General features: G+C 34.7%; 1 protein-coding gene across 1 annotated transcript in view; it reads left to right on the top strand.

Annotated features, from left to right (window-relative positions):
• The window catches only part of HFM1 (helicase for meiosis 1), a 33,566-nt gene extending 21,856 nt beyond the window's left edge, over window positions 1-11,710 (top strand). Inside the window, exons 26-39 of the mRNA XM_065741566.1 lie at window positions 166-251; window positions 1,154-1,237; window positions 3,315-3,472; window positions 4,143-4,246; window positions 5,575-5,730; window positions 6,159-6,254; window positions 6,596-6,714; window positions 7,525-7,607; window positions 7,755-7,864; window positions 9,650-9,748; window positions 10,544-10,604; window positions 10,885-10,990; window positions 11,229-11,383; window positions 11,609-11,710. Of these exons, the coding sequence (XP_065597638.1) occupies window positions 166-251; window positions 1,154-1,237; window positions 3,315-3,472; window positions 4,143-4,246; window positions 5,575-5,730; window positions 6,159-6,254; window positions 6,596-6,714; window positions 7,525-7,607; window positions 7,755-7,864; window positions 9,650-9,748; window positions 10,544-10,604; window positions 10,885-10,990; window positions 11,229-11,383; window positions 11,609-11,675 (1,484 nt within the window). The 3' untranslated portion in view covers window positions 11,676-11,710. The remainder of the gene's footprint in view (window positions 1-165; window positions 252-1,153; window positions 1,238-3,314; window positions 3,473-4,142; window positions 4,247-5,574; window positions 5,731-6,158; window positions 6,255-6,595; window positions 6,715-7,524; window positions 7,608-7,754; window positions 7,865-9,649; window positions 9,749-10,543; window positions 10,605-10,884; window positions 10,991-11,228; window positions 11,384-11,608) is intronic.
• Window positions 11,711-15,353: the final 3,643 nt, after the last annotated feature.

Genomic DNA, 15,353 nt, shown 5'->3' with positions numbered 1-15,353 from the left:
TTTTTATTATTAGTTTGCTTAAATGCACTTGAGATTCTTTCACTTTAACATAAATCTTGAGCAAGCATATTTCTGCTTTGTTTTTACTTACTATCATACAGTTAAAATAGTTGTGAGATTAGTAATTGTCATTTAACAACATAAAACTTCAAAAATTCTTCACAGGTGTGTCATTGTCAAATGCTATGGTAAATGCTGGGCTGACATCATTTAAAAAAATAGAAGACACAAATGCAAGGGAACTTGAATTGGTAATTTATTATTTTGTATGCAGATAAACATTAAGAAAATAATATATGTCTACTATATGAGTGCCAGCAAAATTGAGTGTTCAAAATGATTCCTTCATTTATGCAAGTGAATTAAGAAATTGGAGTTACTGTTCTATTTTTCTTGAAAATGTGCTGAAATTATGTTTCAGTTTAGGAAATTTATTATAACTGACTTCATAGATTTTGCTAGTTTTGGAAAGTAGCTGCTTAAATACATAGAATTTCATTATTAACATGATTTGAAACAAAAGGTAACATGCATTCTCCTCTTAGTAATGTTTGTAAATATATAATTCCTTCTGTGTTTTTTTACTGTTACTCTTAATTTATGATAATAATGAAAATACTGAATTTCCATTATTGATAGTTTTAGTTAAAGGCAGTCATAGAATAAAATGCTACTTGAATCGTCTTTAAAATGCTCCTAATTTTAGGCAAGTTAGATTTTGCACTAGAAAAGTTCTTATGCTCTTGACTGCTTTTCCTGTGTTCTGGAATTCTAAATGAAATTTATCTTATTCAGGTTTTTCAGTTATGTTTTTATTTGATTTTTTTCTTTTCTACACTTTTTTCAAGTTTTGCTTTCATTTCTGTTTTGTTTTCACTAAAGATAGGGTGTCAACTCATAAAACCTGCCTAGTTCTTCAACGTGATAAGCTAGCTCATTGGCTGTTACTGAACAGAAGAGAGAGCACTGTGTTGGAATTTTCTTTTCTTTTGGCTGTGTCACTATCCTGGGAATCCCTGACTGTAGAGAATTAGGAGTGATAAGAGCTTTTGTTTGTAGCATAATTACTCTGGTGACTATGACCTTGAATTTACTTTTGTGCCAGCATCATTTATCAGTTGAATGTATCAGAAATGAAACTAATTTTTTGCAGGTTTTAAACAGACATCCTCCTTTTGGAAACCAGATTAAAGAATCTGTTTTGCACCTTCCAAAATATGAGCTTAACATTGAACAGGTATGGCTTTTCTGTTTATTTTATTGTTTTTTGCTGATATTAATAAATGAAAGTGCAGACATTACTGTTAGGAAATTTGAAGCCCTCACTGATAGAATACTTCACAATATTATGACCTCCTTTTACTGCAGCAGGTGCAATAGTGTATTTAAACTCTTAAACACTAAAGGACAGATTTTGAATGAACATTCCCTATAGTACATTAACTTTGCTCCTTCTCCCCTCCACTGTTAATAGCATTTTGTATTGGAGTTACACACCAATATATTCATTTTCTAGCTTTATACTTAAATATTTTAAATATAATGTAAATATTTAAATACTTTTTAGAAACACCCCACCTGAGAGACAGAAAAACAACTGTATAATAGAACTTACTGAACAAGCATTAGCTAATGTAAATTTTCTGTCACACTTAGCATTATATATAAAGAGTAAGTGGTTACATTAACCTAGCTGCTACTATTTCAATGGTAGGGTGTAATCTAATGCTCTAATTCTGTGTTCTCTGAGGTTCTGGTAAGCATTCTGTCTTTGTCCTTGATTATGTCAAATAGCCACTTTGCCTCAGTTTTCACAGAATGTTATACATTTTTCATTTCAGAAGTCAGTACAAATTAAGATGCTTTTGAGGTATAAAACTGTATACTTGTGTGAAATGCTGTTTTTGTAAAAAGATCTAGTTTTTCATTTGACTTAATAGCTGATTAATATCTCTAAATTTATTCACAAAAGAAAGATTCAGCAATGATAAACATAGAGGGATGTTGAAATGTCAAACGTTTGAGTCTGAAAACTTTTATCAAAATAATCGTTTTGTTCTTTCACTTTGCACTGACCACAGAAGGGTTTTTTTAGGGGGACTTGAACTGTTTTGTTTTCTCAATACTTAATCAAATACTGAGTATTCAGCTATGACCAAGACAGTACTAGATTATTGAATGGCTTGAGTTGGAAGGGACCTTGTGTAGATCAACTAGTTCCACGCTCCCTGACATGGACAAGGTTGCCACTCACTAAATCAGGCTGCCCAGGGCCCCATCCAACCTGGCCTAGAGCAGCTCCAGGGACGGGGCATCCATGACTTCTCTGGACAACTTGTTCCCATGCTTTAATACCCTCTGAACAAAAAATTACTTCTGACGTCTAACCTAAATCTCCCCTTTTACTTTCATTCCACCTGTGCCCTGTTGTTATCAGGCCATGTAAAAAGTCACTCCCCTTTCTGCTTATAAGCTCCTTTCAAGTATTGGAAGACCACAGTGATATCTCCCCAGAGCCTCTCTTCTTGAAGCTTAACCATCTCAGATCCCTCAGCCTTTCTTCATAAGAAAGGTACTCCAGCCCTTTGATCATCTTTTTGGCTTCCCTCTTAACCAGCACCAGCAGCTCCACATCTTTCTTATGCCTGTGTGGGCCCCTGGCCTGGACCCAGTACTGCAGTTAGCACCTCATAAGTGCAGAACAGAGGGAAGCATTCACCTCCTTTACCCTGCTGAACACTCTCCTTTTGATGCAGCCCAGGGTGAAGTTAAACTTCTGGACTGCAGGTGTGCACTGCTGTCCACCTTTTCGTTCACCAGGACTCAACTCCTTCTCTGGATGGCTGCTCTCAATGAGTTCTCCCAGTCTGTGCACATTTCTGGGGTTACCCCAGCCTAAGTGTTAATACCTTGCACTTGACCTTGCTGAGTTTCATTAGGTTCATGTGAGCCCACTTTTCAAGCCTGTCCAGGTCCCTCTGGATGGCATCCCTTCCTTCTGTTGTGTCAACTGCACCACTCAGCTTGGTGTCATCACTGAACTTGCTGAGGGTACACTCAGTTCCACTGTCTATGTTATTGATGAAGATGCTGAAGAGTGCTGGTTCCAAGGGAGATTCCTGGGTGACACCACTTGAGACACAGCTTCTACCTGGACATATAAGAGTGTCAAAGCACAGCACATAGAAACTGTACTGCAAATTGCTCAAATTGACCTTTTGTGGTTGTATCAACATTAAAAATTTATGGAAGGATGTATGTTTTACTTTGCATATTTCAGTTCCTGTGTCATCTTCTATATAATTTCTTCCTAGCTTCCAAAATACAGTGATACATTTGCTGAAATTTTAGTAACCACCAGATTAACAAACTTTGAGCAGCTACAGACAAGGAGAACAGCATCAGATTTTCACTATGTTACGTTGATTGTAGGAGATGCTGACAATCAAGTAATTTTTATTCAGAAAATAATGTATGTATAATCAACTTTTTTTCCTCATGTCTTTCAAGTTTGTCGCTGTTTAATCCTTTATTGCCTTGCAGTTTTTGTAATACAAAATTAGTCTTTATTGTGTAGTTACTCAGTTGTCTCCTGAAATGTTCCACAACCCAATACAAAAACAAAAAAACATGCTTGTGTGCATGTCAGCATGGAGGGTATGTGCAAGTGTCTGGACAACAGTAATGCCATGTTGTAGAACTCTTCATAAGACAAAAATGTAAAGTATCTTAAAATATTTTTAAGTTCTCAACTTGTTACATAGGAGTATTATCAATATTTCTGTAATAATAGCATTGTCAGAACTGTCCCTATGTCAGAGATGAAATTAAATTCTCCAGTTAGATAACTGAACTTTGGAGAAAATGGAAAAAGAGACAAAAGTCTTTTTTAACTGCATGATCTATGCAGGAGTGCTGGCCAAGGTCTGACACTTCTGGCAGAGCTGAAACTAATATATGCAGGATCCTGGCTTAAGACCACAGATGATATATATTTGAAATGCTGTTCTTAGGCCCCTTATCAAAAGAAGTCCAAGAGCCAAAGCCAAAGAAAGATTCCTTTACTTAATTACTGATACAGTATTGTATAGATTCTTGTTTTCATTGACTGTATCTCCTGAAGCTTTACTGATGCCTTACAGGGATTCCATGCTGCTGAAAACTGGAAATTGGATGAAGAAAATTGAAGTGAAAAGAGCTCTTAAATCAGATGACATTAGTATAAATTTAATTAGTTCTGATTATGGTAAGTTAATTGGTATACTTGTAATATAAAAATAACTGCATAAGAATTTAAAATAAGTTATTAAAACCCTTTATATCAGACCAAAGTATAATAAACTGAACTGATAAACAAATTCTATTTTTTATACTGTTGAATATTACCAATCTATCCTAATTACAAATCCATTTATTTAGTAGGATATTAGCATTCTCAAAAAAAACTTTTCTTAAGAAATAGTTTTGCTCAGTTAATACAAATTAAGATTTTCATGTTACCTTTAAATTCAGTTAACTTTCTTGGTTATTTGCATGGTGAAGAACTCTATTTGCAAATGGTGAGATCTCATGTTCTTTGAATTTTGCCTACAAATGTACTTGACACAGATCCATCTCCGCTTCAGTACAAGAAATTTCTACAGTGAAAGATTTTGTTTCTTAAGGTGTGAAGATTTTAACATTAGCTCCCTCAGTGCCAGTTTCCATGAAACTGAAGCTATAGGAGTAGATGGAGGACAGTAGCGACCTGTCAAACTGGCTGTCATCAATTCTTCATCCTGCTTCAGTTGTAAAGAAGATTTCTGTGTGCCAGATTAACTAATATGTGTATATATTTATTTTCGTTTCTAGGAAACCATTACATTTTAGGTTACTAGGTTACAATAATTCTAGAATGTCATTAAACCTTTTGATCAGGCAGGAAGAAGTGTTTTCTAATCAAACGAGATAAAGAAACGTAATTTTATTAATACTTCAGTATTTTCAAGTTGTACTGACTACAGTAAAACTGCAGTGGAAAAAAATGTTAATTTCTGTGAAACTGTCCCATTGGTAGCAGTGAAGTTACACCACAAGCATGTCTTAGTGCCTTCTTACTTTAGTCTGCAACTGTTTCAGACATTGAAGAAATGTTGCGTTTCTGAAAAGCCTGTCTTGTTTTTCAGCAATATTTGCCTAATTGAAGTCCAGAATACTCTTTTTTTCATAACTGATATCTCTCATAGTCTATTGCCAAGCGTGGTTTAGTTAAAACTGGAAACATTAGCATTCAAATTCAGGAGTGCTATTAACATTCTCATTTTACTTCTTTGTCGGTACAAAGCTGCTGTCACATAAATTAGACTGCAGTACAGTTTTAGAGTGAAAATTATATCAGCAGTGAAAAGTGAGAGATACACCTATTTCTACAACAGTACAGAATTTTTTTATTAATGGAAATAATGCTCTGTATAGTTCAGCTGTATTACTCATATAGTAGGGATGGCATTAATTTCTGGAAATATGGAAATGATCAGTAGTTCAAGAAGTAGTTCATAGCAATTTGAAATACTTTTTTTTTTTCTTTTCCCAAAGTTGGCCTTGATATACAGCAAACATATACAGCCTTTTACTTAACACCAAGAACAGTGGGAAGCAAAGTAGTTACAAATAAAAAACTGAAAGCTGAGTCTTCTCTTGATGCATCTTGTGCCTCAGCACGAAGTCTGCCAGCAGAAAAAGTGGATACAGGTAATCAGTGAGATCACAGCACCCAGCTAATTCCAAAGTCGACAGACGATTGAATTTTCAGTTCAGTGGAGAGTCAGATCTTTGTTTATCCATATTGTTTCTTTCTCAACTATAACAAAGATGTAATATTACTGTTTCTGCTTGTTGAGTGCTAATGTGCAATTCTTTGAATTTGAAAGTTACAAAAATGTTGTGAGCTTGCTATCTAATGCTGCTGTTTGATTTTGGGAATAGTGGTAGTCTCTGTTTTTCATGGTATTTGTTACTTTATTTCCAGTTATAGTGTTAGAGCAGCTCATTTTTTGTTGGAGGCAAAAAAAAATTCTAGTGATCCAGATTATTTTTAGCCCATCCTATGCTGCATGACAAACTCCCTCAACAATGCATACAAAGTAAAAAATGAGCACTTCTGTATCCTATTCATATAGGAAGCAGGTCTAAAGAAGAAAATAGCTACAAGAAATACAGTAACAGAGAGTGTAACCATCGCTGTAAAAATAAAGATGTATGTGGCCATGACTGCTGTGAGTTTCATTAAATATGTTATTTCTGTTTAGATTCATTTAGTTCTGTTAATACCAATGTCTACATTAACAGAAGTCAGGAGTGCATTCTTGCTAAAAGCAAACAAACAAGCCACATTTTGTTAATATTGAAGTTATGATGGCTGTTTTTCAGATCATCTGACATATGATTTAAGGGGAGTGTCAAGCTTGACCTCTTATGTAACTATTAGTGTGATAGATCTTTTGCTGTCTTCTATTAAGAGATAGTGAACTTAGAGGAAAAGTTTCCATTGGTTTGGAAAGAACTATGATTTATCCATTGTAAACTAATTGAAGGTTCTTTTAATACCCTTTCTCAGGTAAAACTGGAGTACATCCAAAGTCTGAGATAAGTGGAGATTCAAAGTTTAGTTTGTACCTGGCTGATTTAAGGAGCAGGAACTCTACTTCATCTGTACCCCCAGTGAAGCGGTTAAAGGTTAATTTGAATACAGTCAACATTTGAATATATATATTTTTACTCTGTTTTGTATTTGTATATATTTCATAAGTAAATACAAACTTGCAAGATTGTGTGGGATGCAAAAAGCAAAGAAGTAGAAAGGTTCTAAAGATCTTGGAGTCTTTGACAGTTTCCACTGGTGTTTGGAATACTTCCTGAGATGCCATTCTCTGCATGTACTCTGTTTTTATTTTCATGCCATTTGATAGATTGTGGTGGGGAAAGTACAGAGGAATTGTTGGATGGTGTATTATAACTTAGTTCTGGCAAATGCAATGTGAACAAAAGCAAATACTGGTATTTATCAAAGTAAGGAGATACGCTGAGAATTTGCTCTATCAGGTACTACTACTGTGTTCTTCATATCTGTTGTCATTTCTGTGAAAATAAATAGGAGGCATTACTTTTGGTGTGACCTACATAGCTTTGAACATGATGCCAAACTAATCTTCTGTGCATTTGAGATATTGTAGTGTTATATTTTTTACTCCTGACAGTTTTGTTTTGCTTGTTCATAATAGAGAAGAACGATTTGGCCTGTAGCTAATACGGATGGAGTTAGTGATACCCAGTCTGACTTTGTCCTGCTATTTGGATAACTATAATAGAAGCATGTAATTCGAATTTTTTTTAAGAGAACTCAAGAGATAACTAATGTCAGAAAGATATAATGTGTGATCTTTAAAAATATGTTAACTTGGTAGGATATTAATAATATAATTCAGATTGTTAAAAAAATACTTTTCAGTTTTTGTCTTATTGATTACAATAACCTGCTTTCTTTAGATGCAGATGTTAAATGAGGCTCGAAGTGTGGATCTCAAACAATTTGTTTTTGCACCCAAATCTTTGATGCCAGCATCATCAAGGTACTAATGAATATAAATAACAAAAATTAGATGTCTTTAGGTAGTATGTTTAATTTTAACTAGTGCCCGCTTTCTGAATATAATTATTCTGTATTGCAGCTTTCTTTAACTGTTCCACTGACATGTCAGTGTTGTTTTTTTTAATAGATCTGGAAATAAAGGGTCATTTTCATCACCTTCAGTGGACCAGGTAGATAATTTTAACAACTTAGGAAGATCGCAGAAACAGTTCCAGTCCTTGGATTGTGGAAAGAGTAGTAAGTTTAGGACTAATGTTTGAAATGATAAAATTTGTTGTTTAGTGTTGAGCATACCTTGTGTGTAAACTGAAACTTGCTGAAATCGTAATAGCAACCAGTACAGGGAAATAATGTGGCCTAAATTGGCTTTCTTTCCAGTATCAGTAAGATATGCAGGTGCAGATCTAAGGCTGTACATGTACCTCTAAATAAAACAATGATTAAATTCAATTATATGCGGGTACAAATCTAAATACTTCTTGCAAGGTATTTCTGCTGATGACACTTGCAATGTGAAAGGTATTTTACCTGTGTATGTATACCTTGTCTTCTTTTCCTTTTCTACTGGAAGAAGCTAATAAACAGAAGCTTTTGTTTGGACATTAACAAAATCTCACTATTCAACATCTGAGTCCATAACTAGTAAAGCATCGCTATCTAGAAAAAAAAATATTTCTACTTTTCTTTCACTGGAAAGGACATTAATGTTTTTATATTTGAGGTTACATGGTCAGTCATTATTATCAGCATATAACCACGATGTCCTCCTCAGTGTATGTCCTTTGCTGTTCTATTTGGTGATGGCAGATTGGCATGTGTCAGGTTTTGATTGTCCATTGGTTAAGTAAGAAGCAGCTCTAATGATTCTGTGATCATACTCAGACGTGTAAGCAGTGTTGAGATAAACTGATATATATATATATTTTTTTTTTTTTTTGCTTATGCTGCCTTAAGTGGATGGAATATTCCTTTAAATTAATACTTGAGATTTTCCTGTGTACTCAGCCATGTTATATTTTTTACCTTAGTCTTAAAATGGAAGACTGTTGCATAGCCATATCATCAGTAGCTCTGTGTGATCCAGTCAGTATGTTATATGGATCCATTATAAGAATAAATTAACAGAAAGACAGATGAATATTCTGGTTTTACTATAGTTGAGTAAATATCTTGAGGCAAATCATGCAGCACCAAGGGAACATATTGCTGACTAAAAATCATCTCTGTTGAATTCTACCAGAAAATGTAACGTTAACCATATAAGCTGTGCCATCTGCACTTTAAAAAAATTCACCAGAAATAGCTGCAATGAGATAAGGCACCAAATTCTATGATTTGTGTACGATTAACTACATCTCTAGTATGGTGTCATTCCATTCCATATAAATAAATGCAGGAAATAGAGAATAAACTGTGAAATTGTAGTAACCTACTGTTAAGTATTTTAAACTGTGTATGTGTCTACAGTAGTGCACCATGCTGACTGTGCATGCCCAAAATTACAATAGCCTTCCAGGTGCTTTATGGTGTCTCTTCAGCCATATTTTTTATTTCAGCCTGGCCTGCTTCCCTTGTGTTGAAAGGGAAATCTAGGTTGGGGATCTTTGACTGTTAGGGCCAAGGCAACAAAGCAAAACACTTTCTGGTGCTAGAATTGGATTGGTGATGAGGAAAGAGAACAAAACAAATTAAAGTGACAGAAAGCACCAGAAAACAAAGTATTTTCAAATATTAAGTAACTTTCATTTTAAAATCTTAACAATAAAGCTGGGAAATGCTTGAAAACTTACCTCAAAACAATGCTGATGAAAAAGCACCTATGTGACAGTCCTCCCTTCAATAGATTGAACAACTGGTCTTAAAACAGAGAAGTTTCTAATGTGCTTGTCTATGGATTACAGCTTTCTCTTTAAATCATTCAGTGTGTGTAAGAAAAGCTGAGAGACAATGGCATAAAAAATCTTAAAGAATCTTTCATGCATAACTTGACTGATACAGGTAAAAGCTGATCTTGTTTTTCAGATCCTTTGGATATGAACACTGAACTGAGAGATGACATTTGGGATGATCTTGATGATGAAGTATTAGTAGTTGCTAGCAACCTTTCCAGTAGAGAACTTGGTAAAATTATTTTGATGAATTCTATGTACAAATTGTTTTACAGGATTATGGTGAATAAATATGTCAGGTAGCTCAGCTCTTCCATGCTTTCACTTCCCATCCTCAGCAGAAAAGGGGGAGAAAATATTACAAAAAAAAAGCTCTTGAGCTGGGATAAGGACAAGGGAGATCACTCACCAATTCTGTAATGGGCAAAATAGATTCAGCACAAGATTTATTAAATACATATATTTTTATTTTATTTTCTCTCTATAAAAATATATTATATGTATATATTTACCTATTGGTATCAATCTAGAGCAGTGAGAAGTAAAAGCAAACTAAACACTTTTCCCTCATCCACCTTCTGCTTCTCTCAGGAATGGGAACTGCAGTAAATCCATAGTGCTTCATCTCTACTGCTTCAAAGTGATCACTCCTTACTTCTCATACATGTGGGATCTCTCCCACAGGAGTCCTTCCCTTCCCAAATCGATTTTGTGTGTGCTTCCGACAGGCTGTAGCTCTCCAAGCACTGCTCCAACATGGCTCCATACCACAGGGCCCATCCTTCAGGAACACGCTGCTCTGGCATGGGTCCCCATGGGTGGCAGCTCCCCCAGGCCTCCTGCTCCTCCACAACAAGCTCCTCTCCACAAGCTGCAGCTCTGGCCTGGGGCCTATTCTTGCTGGGACATGTGGATATTTATTATTTATGATATGTAAAACATTTCCAATGTTTTTTGGTTATTTGCTGGCTGGTTTAAAACTTTGATTCTTAAATGGAATGTGAAAATACCTGCTTTCACATTCCAGATGAGCACGAAACCCTTCACAAGTATTCAACAAGTGAAGCCACAAGTGACGTTTCAGAAGTGTAAGCATTATATTATTTATTGCGATTTTATTCATTTTTTAAATTGTCTATATTTTACATGTCTTTATGTTCATATTTTGGTGTTCACATGCATAATTAAATATATAAAAGATTGTTTACTGAGAACATTTAGTAAAATTTCAACTTTAAAAGGATAGGAATCGTTGACTAATTTGAAATGATTTTTTATTTAAGTGTGGAGGGAAAAGCCTGAACTGAAAAGTAAACTATTTTGCACTTCCGTAAAAATAACTTAATTTTCTCAACTTGACATTTCCAGCTCTTGCCTATTACAAGATGATACCAGTATTCAGAACCCAGTTCTCTCTGTGTTTAGTAGCTCATCAAAAGTGGAATTATCTGCAGAGAGTGAACATATAAATACGGTGAGTAAAAATATTTATATAACAGGATTTCCTGTAATAAAAATAGTCTTTCGTATGTAAATTACTGTATCTGACATGTGAGTCAGTTTGGACATACTAAGTTTCTGAACCTATCTGAGTTGTCCAAACCTTGAATGAGCATGCGTTCTGTGTTCAGAGTGATGTTGATGTCACGAGGAACTAGGACTATAAGAATCTATCCAGCAGTTTTTTTAACATTTTAACATTTGCCTTTCAGTTCGCTTCTCAAGAAAACAAGCATTCAAATCTTTCACAAGAGCTGGAAAAAATACAGTGTTCTTCAATTTCAAAAATACTCCCAGACTCTTCTAAGCTCACTAGGGAAGAGAATTTTTTTATTTTCACAAAGGAGCAGGAAGAATTGGAACCTAGGTAATAAGAAGTTGCTTGTATTCCTCTGTTGTCTAAGTGTTAAGTGCTTAGTTCTGCATGGCAATTTATTGATTTACTACAAATTCATTTTCAAAAGATGAATTTGCATGGTAGTATTATCAGTTAACTATTCTTAGGAAGAAAATGTTTTGCGTAGTGTTCCTGATTTTATAGGTCTCTCTGCACTGTACCTAATTTTGTCTTATTTTGCTTAATATTCCTTAGATATCTTCCTGATGATGAAACCAGTGATGTCAAGCCTTTACTTGGACTATTTGATGATATATTTTAAAACATAAAATATATTGTAAGTGCTGGAAAAAAAAAAACACCTTATTTTTCCAGAATGAAGCCTTCACATACTGTTAAAAGAACTTCTGTTTTGCAGCTGTTTACCAAGAGTATGTTTACTACCATACAGTACATCTTTGTGTTAAAAAAAAAAAAAAGTTGATGTCTATACCCAGAATTCCATTAAATATTATCGTATTTTGAAAATTGCTTACATTTTCATTTGTTGACCTTGCTGTTTTCAGGATTGAAAAGGAAAATATAGGAATGTGTCAAAGGAGTTCTCAAGATACAAGAAATAGTAAGCTATTTCTTACACGTCCTGCTCCTGAGTGCTGTTTAAATGAACGAAAAACTCTTTCCTCGGAAATTCCTTAAAGCTTTTTTATTCTGTTTGTCAGTTCTTTAATGCTGAATTTTTCTGATTCTGTTAAATAATTATGTTTAAAATAAAGAATAATGGAATAGTAAGTTACTCTAGGCTATACTCCTTTTGCTAGTGTTACTCACTTGTTGAAAAAGAAGTGCGGCTTCCATCATCTTAGCGTCTTTCCAGGATCTAAACAAAGCAATTGTTTAATGTCTATAAACAGTATTCTAAAGCCATATTTAGCTGTTCTCTGTGATTCTTGAGCTCATAAAACAGACCTGTATGCATCTCAGTACAAACAGGCTGAGAAAAGTACTGGATTTGGCTGTCTCCTTACAGCTCTCTTGTTTGAACAAAAGACGCTGCAAGTTAAGTGGGTAGAAAAATATATGACATTCTCTTCATATGGATTTTAGGCAATATTAAATTTCAATATTAATTACTCAAAATCTGTGAAAGTTCCAAAATAGCACATGGAGCCTTAGCTGTTTGTTCTTGCACTACGTGATTCTATATTTCTTGGCAAGTAATATGTTACTTTACCCCTTATATATATACATATATATCCTTCTCCATAAGAAAGTGACCAAATACAAGTAGCTTCAGCACTCAGCCAATACGTGTTTTTGGTTGGGCAATTTCCAGCAGGCCCAATCTTCAACACACGTTGGTGCATCTGTTATTTCATTGCCTCCAGTAGTCAGTTGTATGTCAGATCTCTCAAGTCCTTTTTTCCTTCAGCCCAGAAGTTGACTTCATATAGACTGAATTTGAGAACAGTCTGATACCAGAGTTAGGTGTGGAAAACACTAGTTTGCCTCCAACTTGGTCTCCACAGAAAGAAAGCCATGTGAGCATATCACATGGAAACTGTTACACATCCCAGAGGTGTCTAGATTGGAATTGGAAACCAAGACCTAATGTGTATCCATGTGTCCTCTTAGTCATATACAGTATCATACGTTGTAGTGGCACTGAAGGTAGAGTTGAAAAAGTTATATTAAACTTTGCATGTGAACTTGAGTGCTATAATGCTTTGCTTTGAGTTCTGCACAGAGTTCAGAGCAGGTGGCCCTAGACAGTTTGATTGCTGGCTCCCACTATAAATTCTGGCATTTAGTTCCTTTCATGGCTTGAAGAACTGAGTGGCAGTAATAAGGTCTTTTCATTTTTGAGTTTTCTCTCTTATTCCTTGTTTGTTTTTGTTTCCTTTCTGCTGACAGAAGACAGCAGACTTAGTGTTCTTATCTCCTTCTAAGTCAAGAACCGCAAATATTTGTGATGGATCTGACCTAAAGCCATCAATTACTTAATATTTAGTATTACCTCTGAGTACCCATTTATTAAGAATTTGTGGAGGATTGGAAAGAAAGAAATTTATTGTGATTACAAATAATTTATGTAATCTTGGGATGATAACGTGACTTTCCGAAACCTTATTCATATAGCAGTTGCTCAGATCCCACTTGCGATCCAAGTGTGGTTCTGATGGCACACACTGAACTATTTACTGCTAGTCTTCGTGAAACTCCCCCTAAAGGGTCTGAACTATGTGTCACTGACTGTAGTGGAAGTTGGTCGTGCTTAGGTCAGAGCGAAGAGTAGTAGTTTGCTTATCTGTACTAAAGAAGTATCTTTTCAGCGTGGAGATGGTCTTTGACTACGCTGAGAATATATTTGTATTATTCTCTATAATAGTATGGTAATGTGTAATGTCTAGAACGTAACTGACTTTTGCCAATTTGCTTCATTTTTAGCATAATCTAAATGTTAGTCGCTTATTTCTAGCTTAGATAATAGGTTTATGTTCAGATTGTTACTTCAGACAAAGTTATCTTTGTAGGTATTTTATTTTTCCATTAAGGTTTTTCTCAGTGCAAGAGTTCAGTAGTTATTTTTTGCTTTCTGAGAAGTTCAGACTGATTAATTTTCTGATGCTGTATTCAAGCTTTTTGCTTCTGTTGATTTTAAAAGGCTTTAATTTCTAATTTTATCCATAGTCAGAACACGTGATAGTAAATGCATTTCAGTACTTCTAAGACTATTTGAGGTACTTTGCAGATGGTTTCTACGATCAGTCCCTGACTACTTTTCATAGGAAGCCAGCATCCTATATATCATATTTGGAAAATTGCAAAAATGTGCTATTGTAACTGGCAGCACTTCAGAAGATATAATCAATACTGCAGTGTCTTTACAATAATGTTGAACTCTAATGCAAAAATATTATTTCAAAGATAAATTGTTTATTTGATGTTTTGCTTCATTATTCATATTAGCTCGATGACTCTTTAAAGTATAAATCATTTTCAGAAAACCAGTTTGGTACTACTTAAAGATGTGTGTTTACTGTCTCAAGGGAAGGAATGATTTTTTCATATGGTAACATTTATTTTCTTATTGTTCCATTTTCAAATCATAACAGTTGGAAGATCAAAACTGATAACCGTAGTGTGTCTCCCTGACAATAATTGCATTCAGATACACAGTGCTTCAAAACTAATATGGGCAAAAAGAACAAAATGACTGCAGAATTCGAAAAATCTACTCAAGGTTAGATTGCTTATTTGAGCTTTTGTAGTTGTTGTTTTCTTGGTTTTTGGTTGTTTTTTTTTTTTTTTAATTAAATCTTGGAAATGAAGGTAACTCACAGTTACTGTACTACTGCTATGTTTAGACCAGCAGTCCCAGTTAAGCAAATCTTAATCATGTGTTATGACATGTAAAAATGCAGAGTTGACCTCTTCCAAGCCATTTCTGATTTCCATAGCAGGAATTCTGATGTTTCTTCACAGATGGTACATCTGAATGATGAGGGGACCAAAATCCAAGTCATGCCCCAAAAGTAGCATAGACGTTGCTATTAAGAGCTCTCTAATTTTAGTCTTTTAACTGAATAATCTAAAGGTGATAAACCTTGTTTGTCTGTACTCCTTAGAAAGGCAGTGTTAGAAGATGGTTCAGATCATAAGTGGGCTGAATTGCTCTCTAGTGGAACTTATCAAATTATGTTATGATGAAAGTGACCACATGCAGTTAGTGTGGAAAAGCTGCTGTGCTGTAAATTCATAGTAAATTAAATGAATATTACTGATCTTGTGTAAACAAGACGCCTGGGTTCTTTTACCCCCATAAGGATCTTGCTTTTCTATGTTGAGTAGCCTTATTTCTGTACAGCAAAAATGGCGGAGCTCCTCTAATTCTGCTGCATGCAATTTCCTTTCAGGTGCTAAAGAAATGAAAAATATACTAAATAAATTCAGCATAAGACAGTTTCATTCAAGTGCAAGTGATAAATACTGACTTAAA

Source organism: Cyrtonyx montezumae, unplaced genomic scaffold (genome assembly GCF_038088225.1).
Source record: "Cyrtonyx montezumae isolate F1298 unplaced genomic scaffold, pur_monq_1.0 scaffold_1, whole genome shotgun sequence".
Classification (NCBI taxonomy): Eukaryota; Metazoa; Chordata; class Aves; order Galliformes; family Odontophoridae; genus Cyrtonyx; species Cyrtonyx montezumae.
Note: the sequence above shows the minus strand (reverse complement) of the source record. Positions and strands in the feature narration are given on the sequence as shown.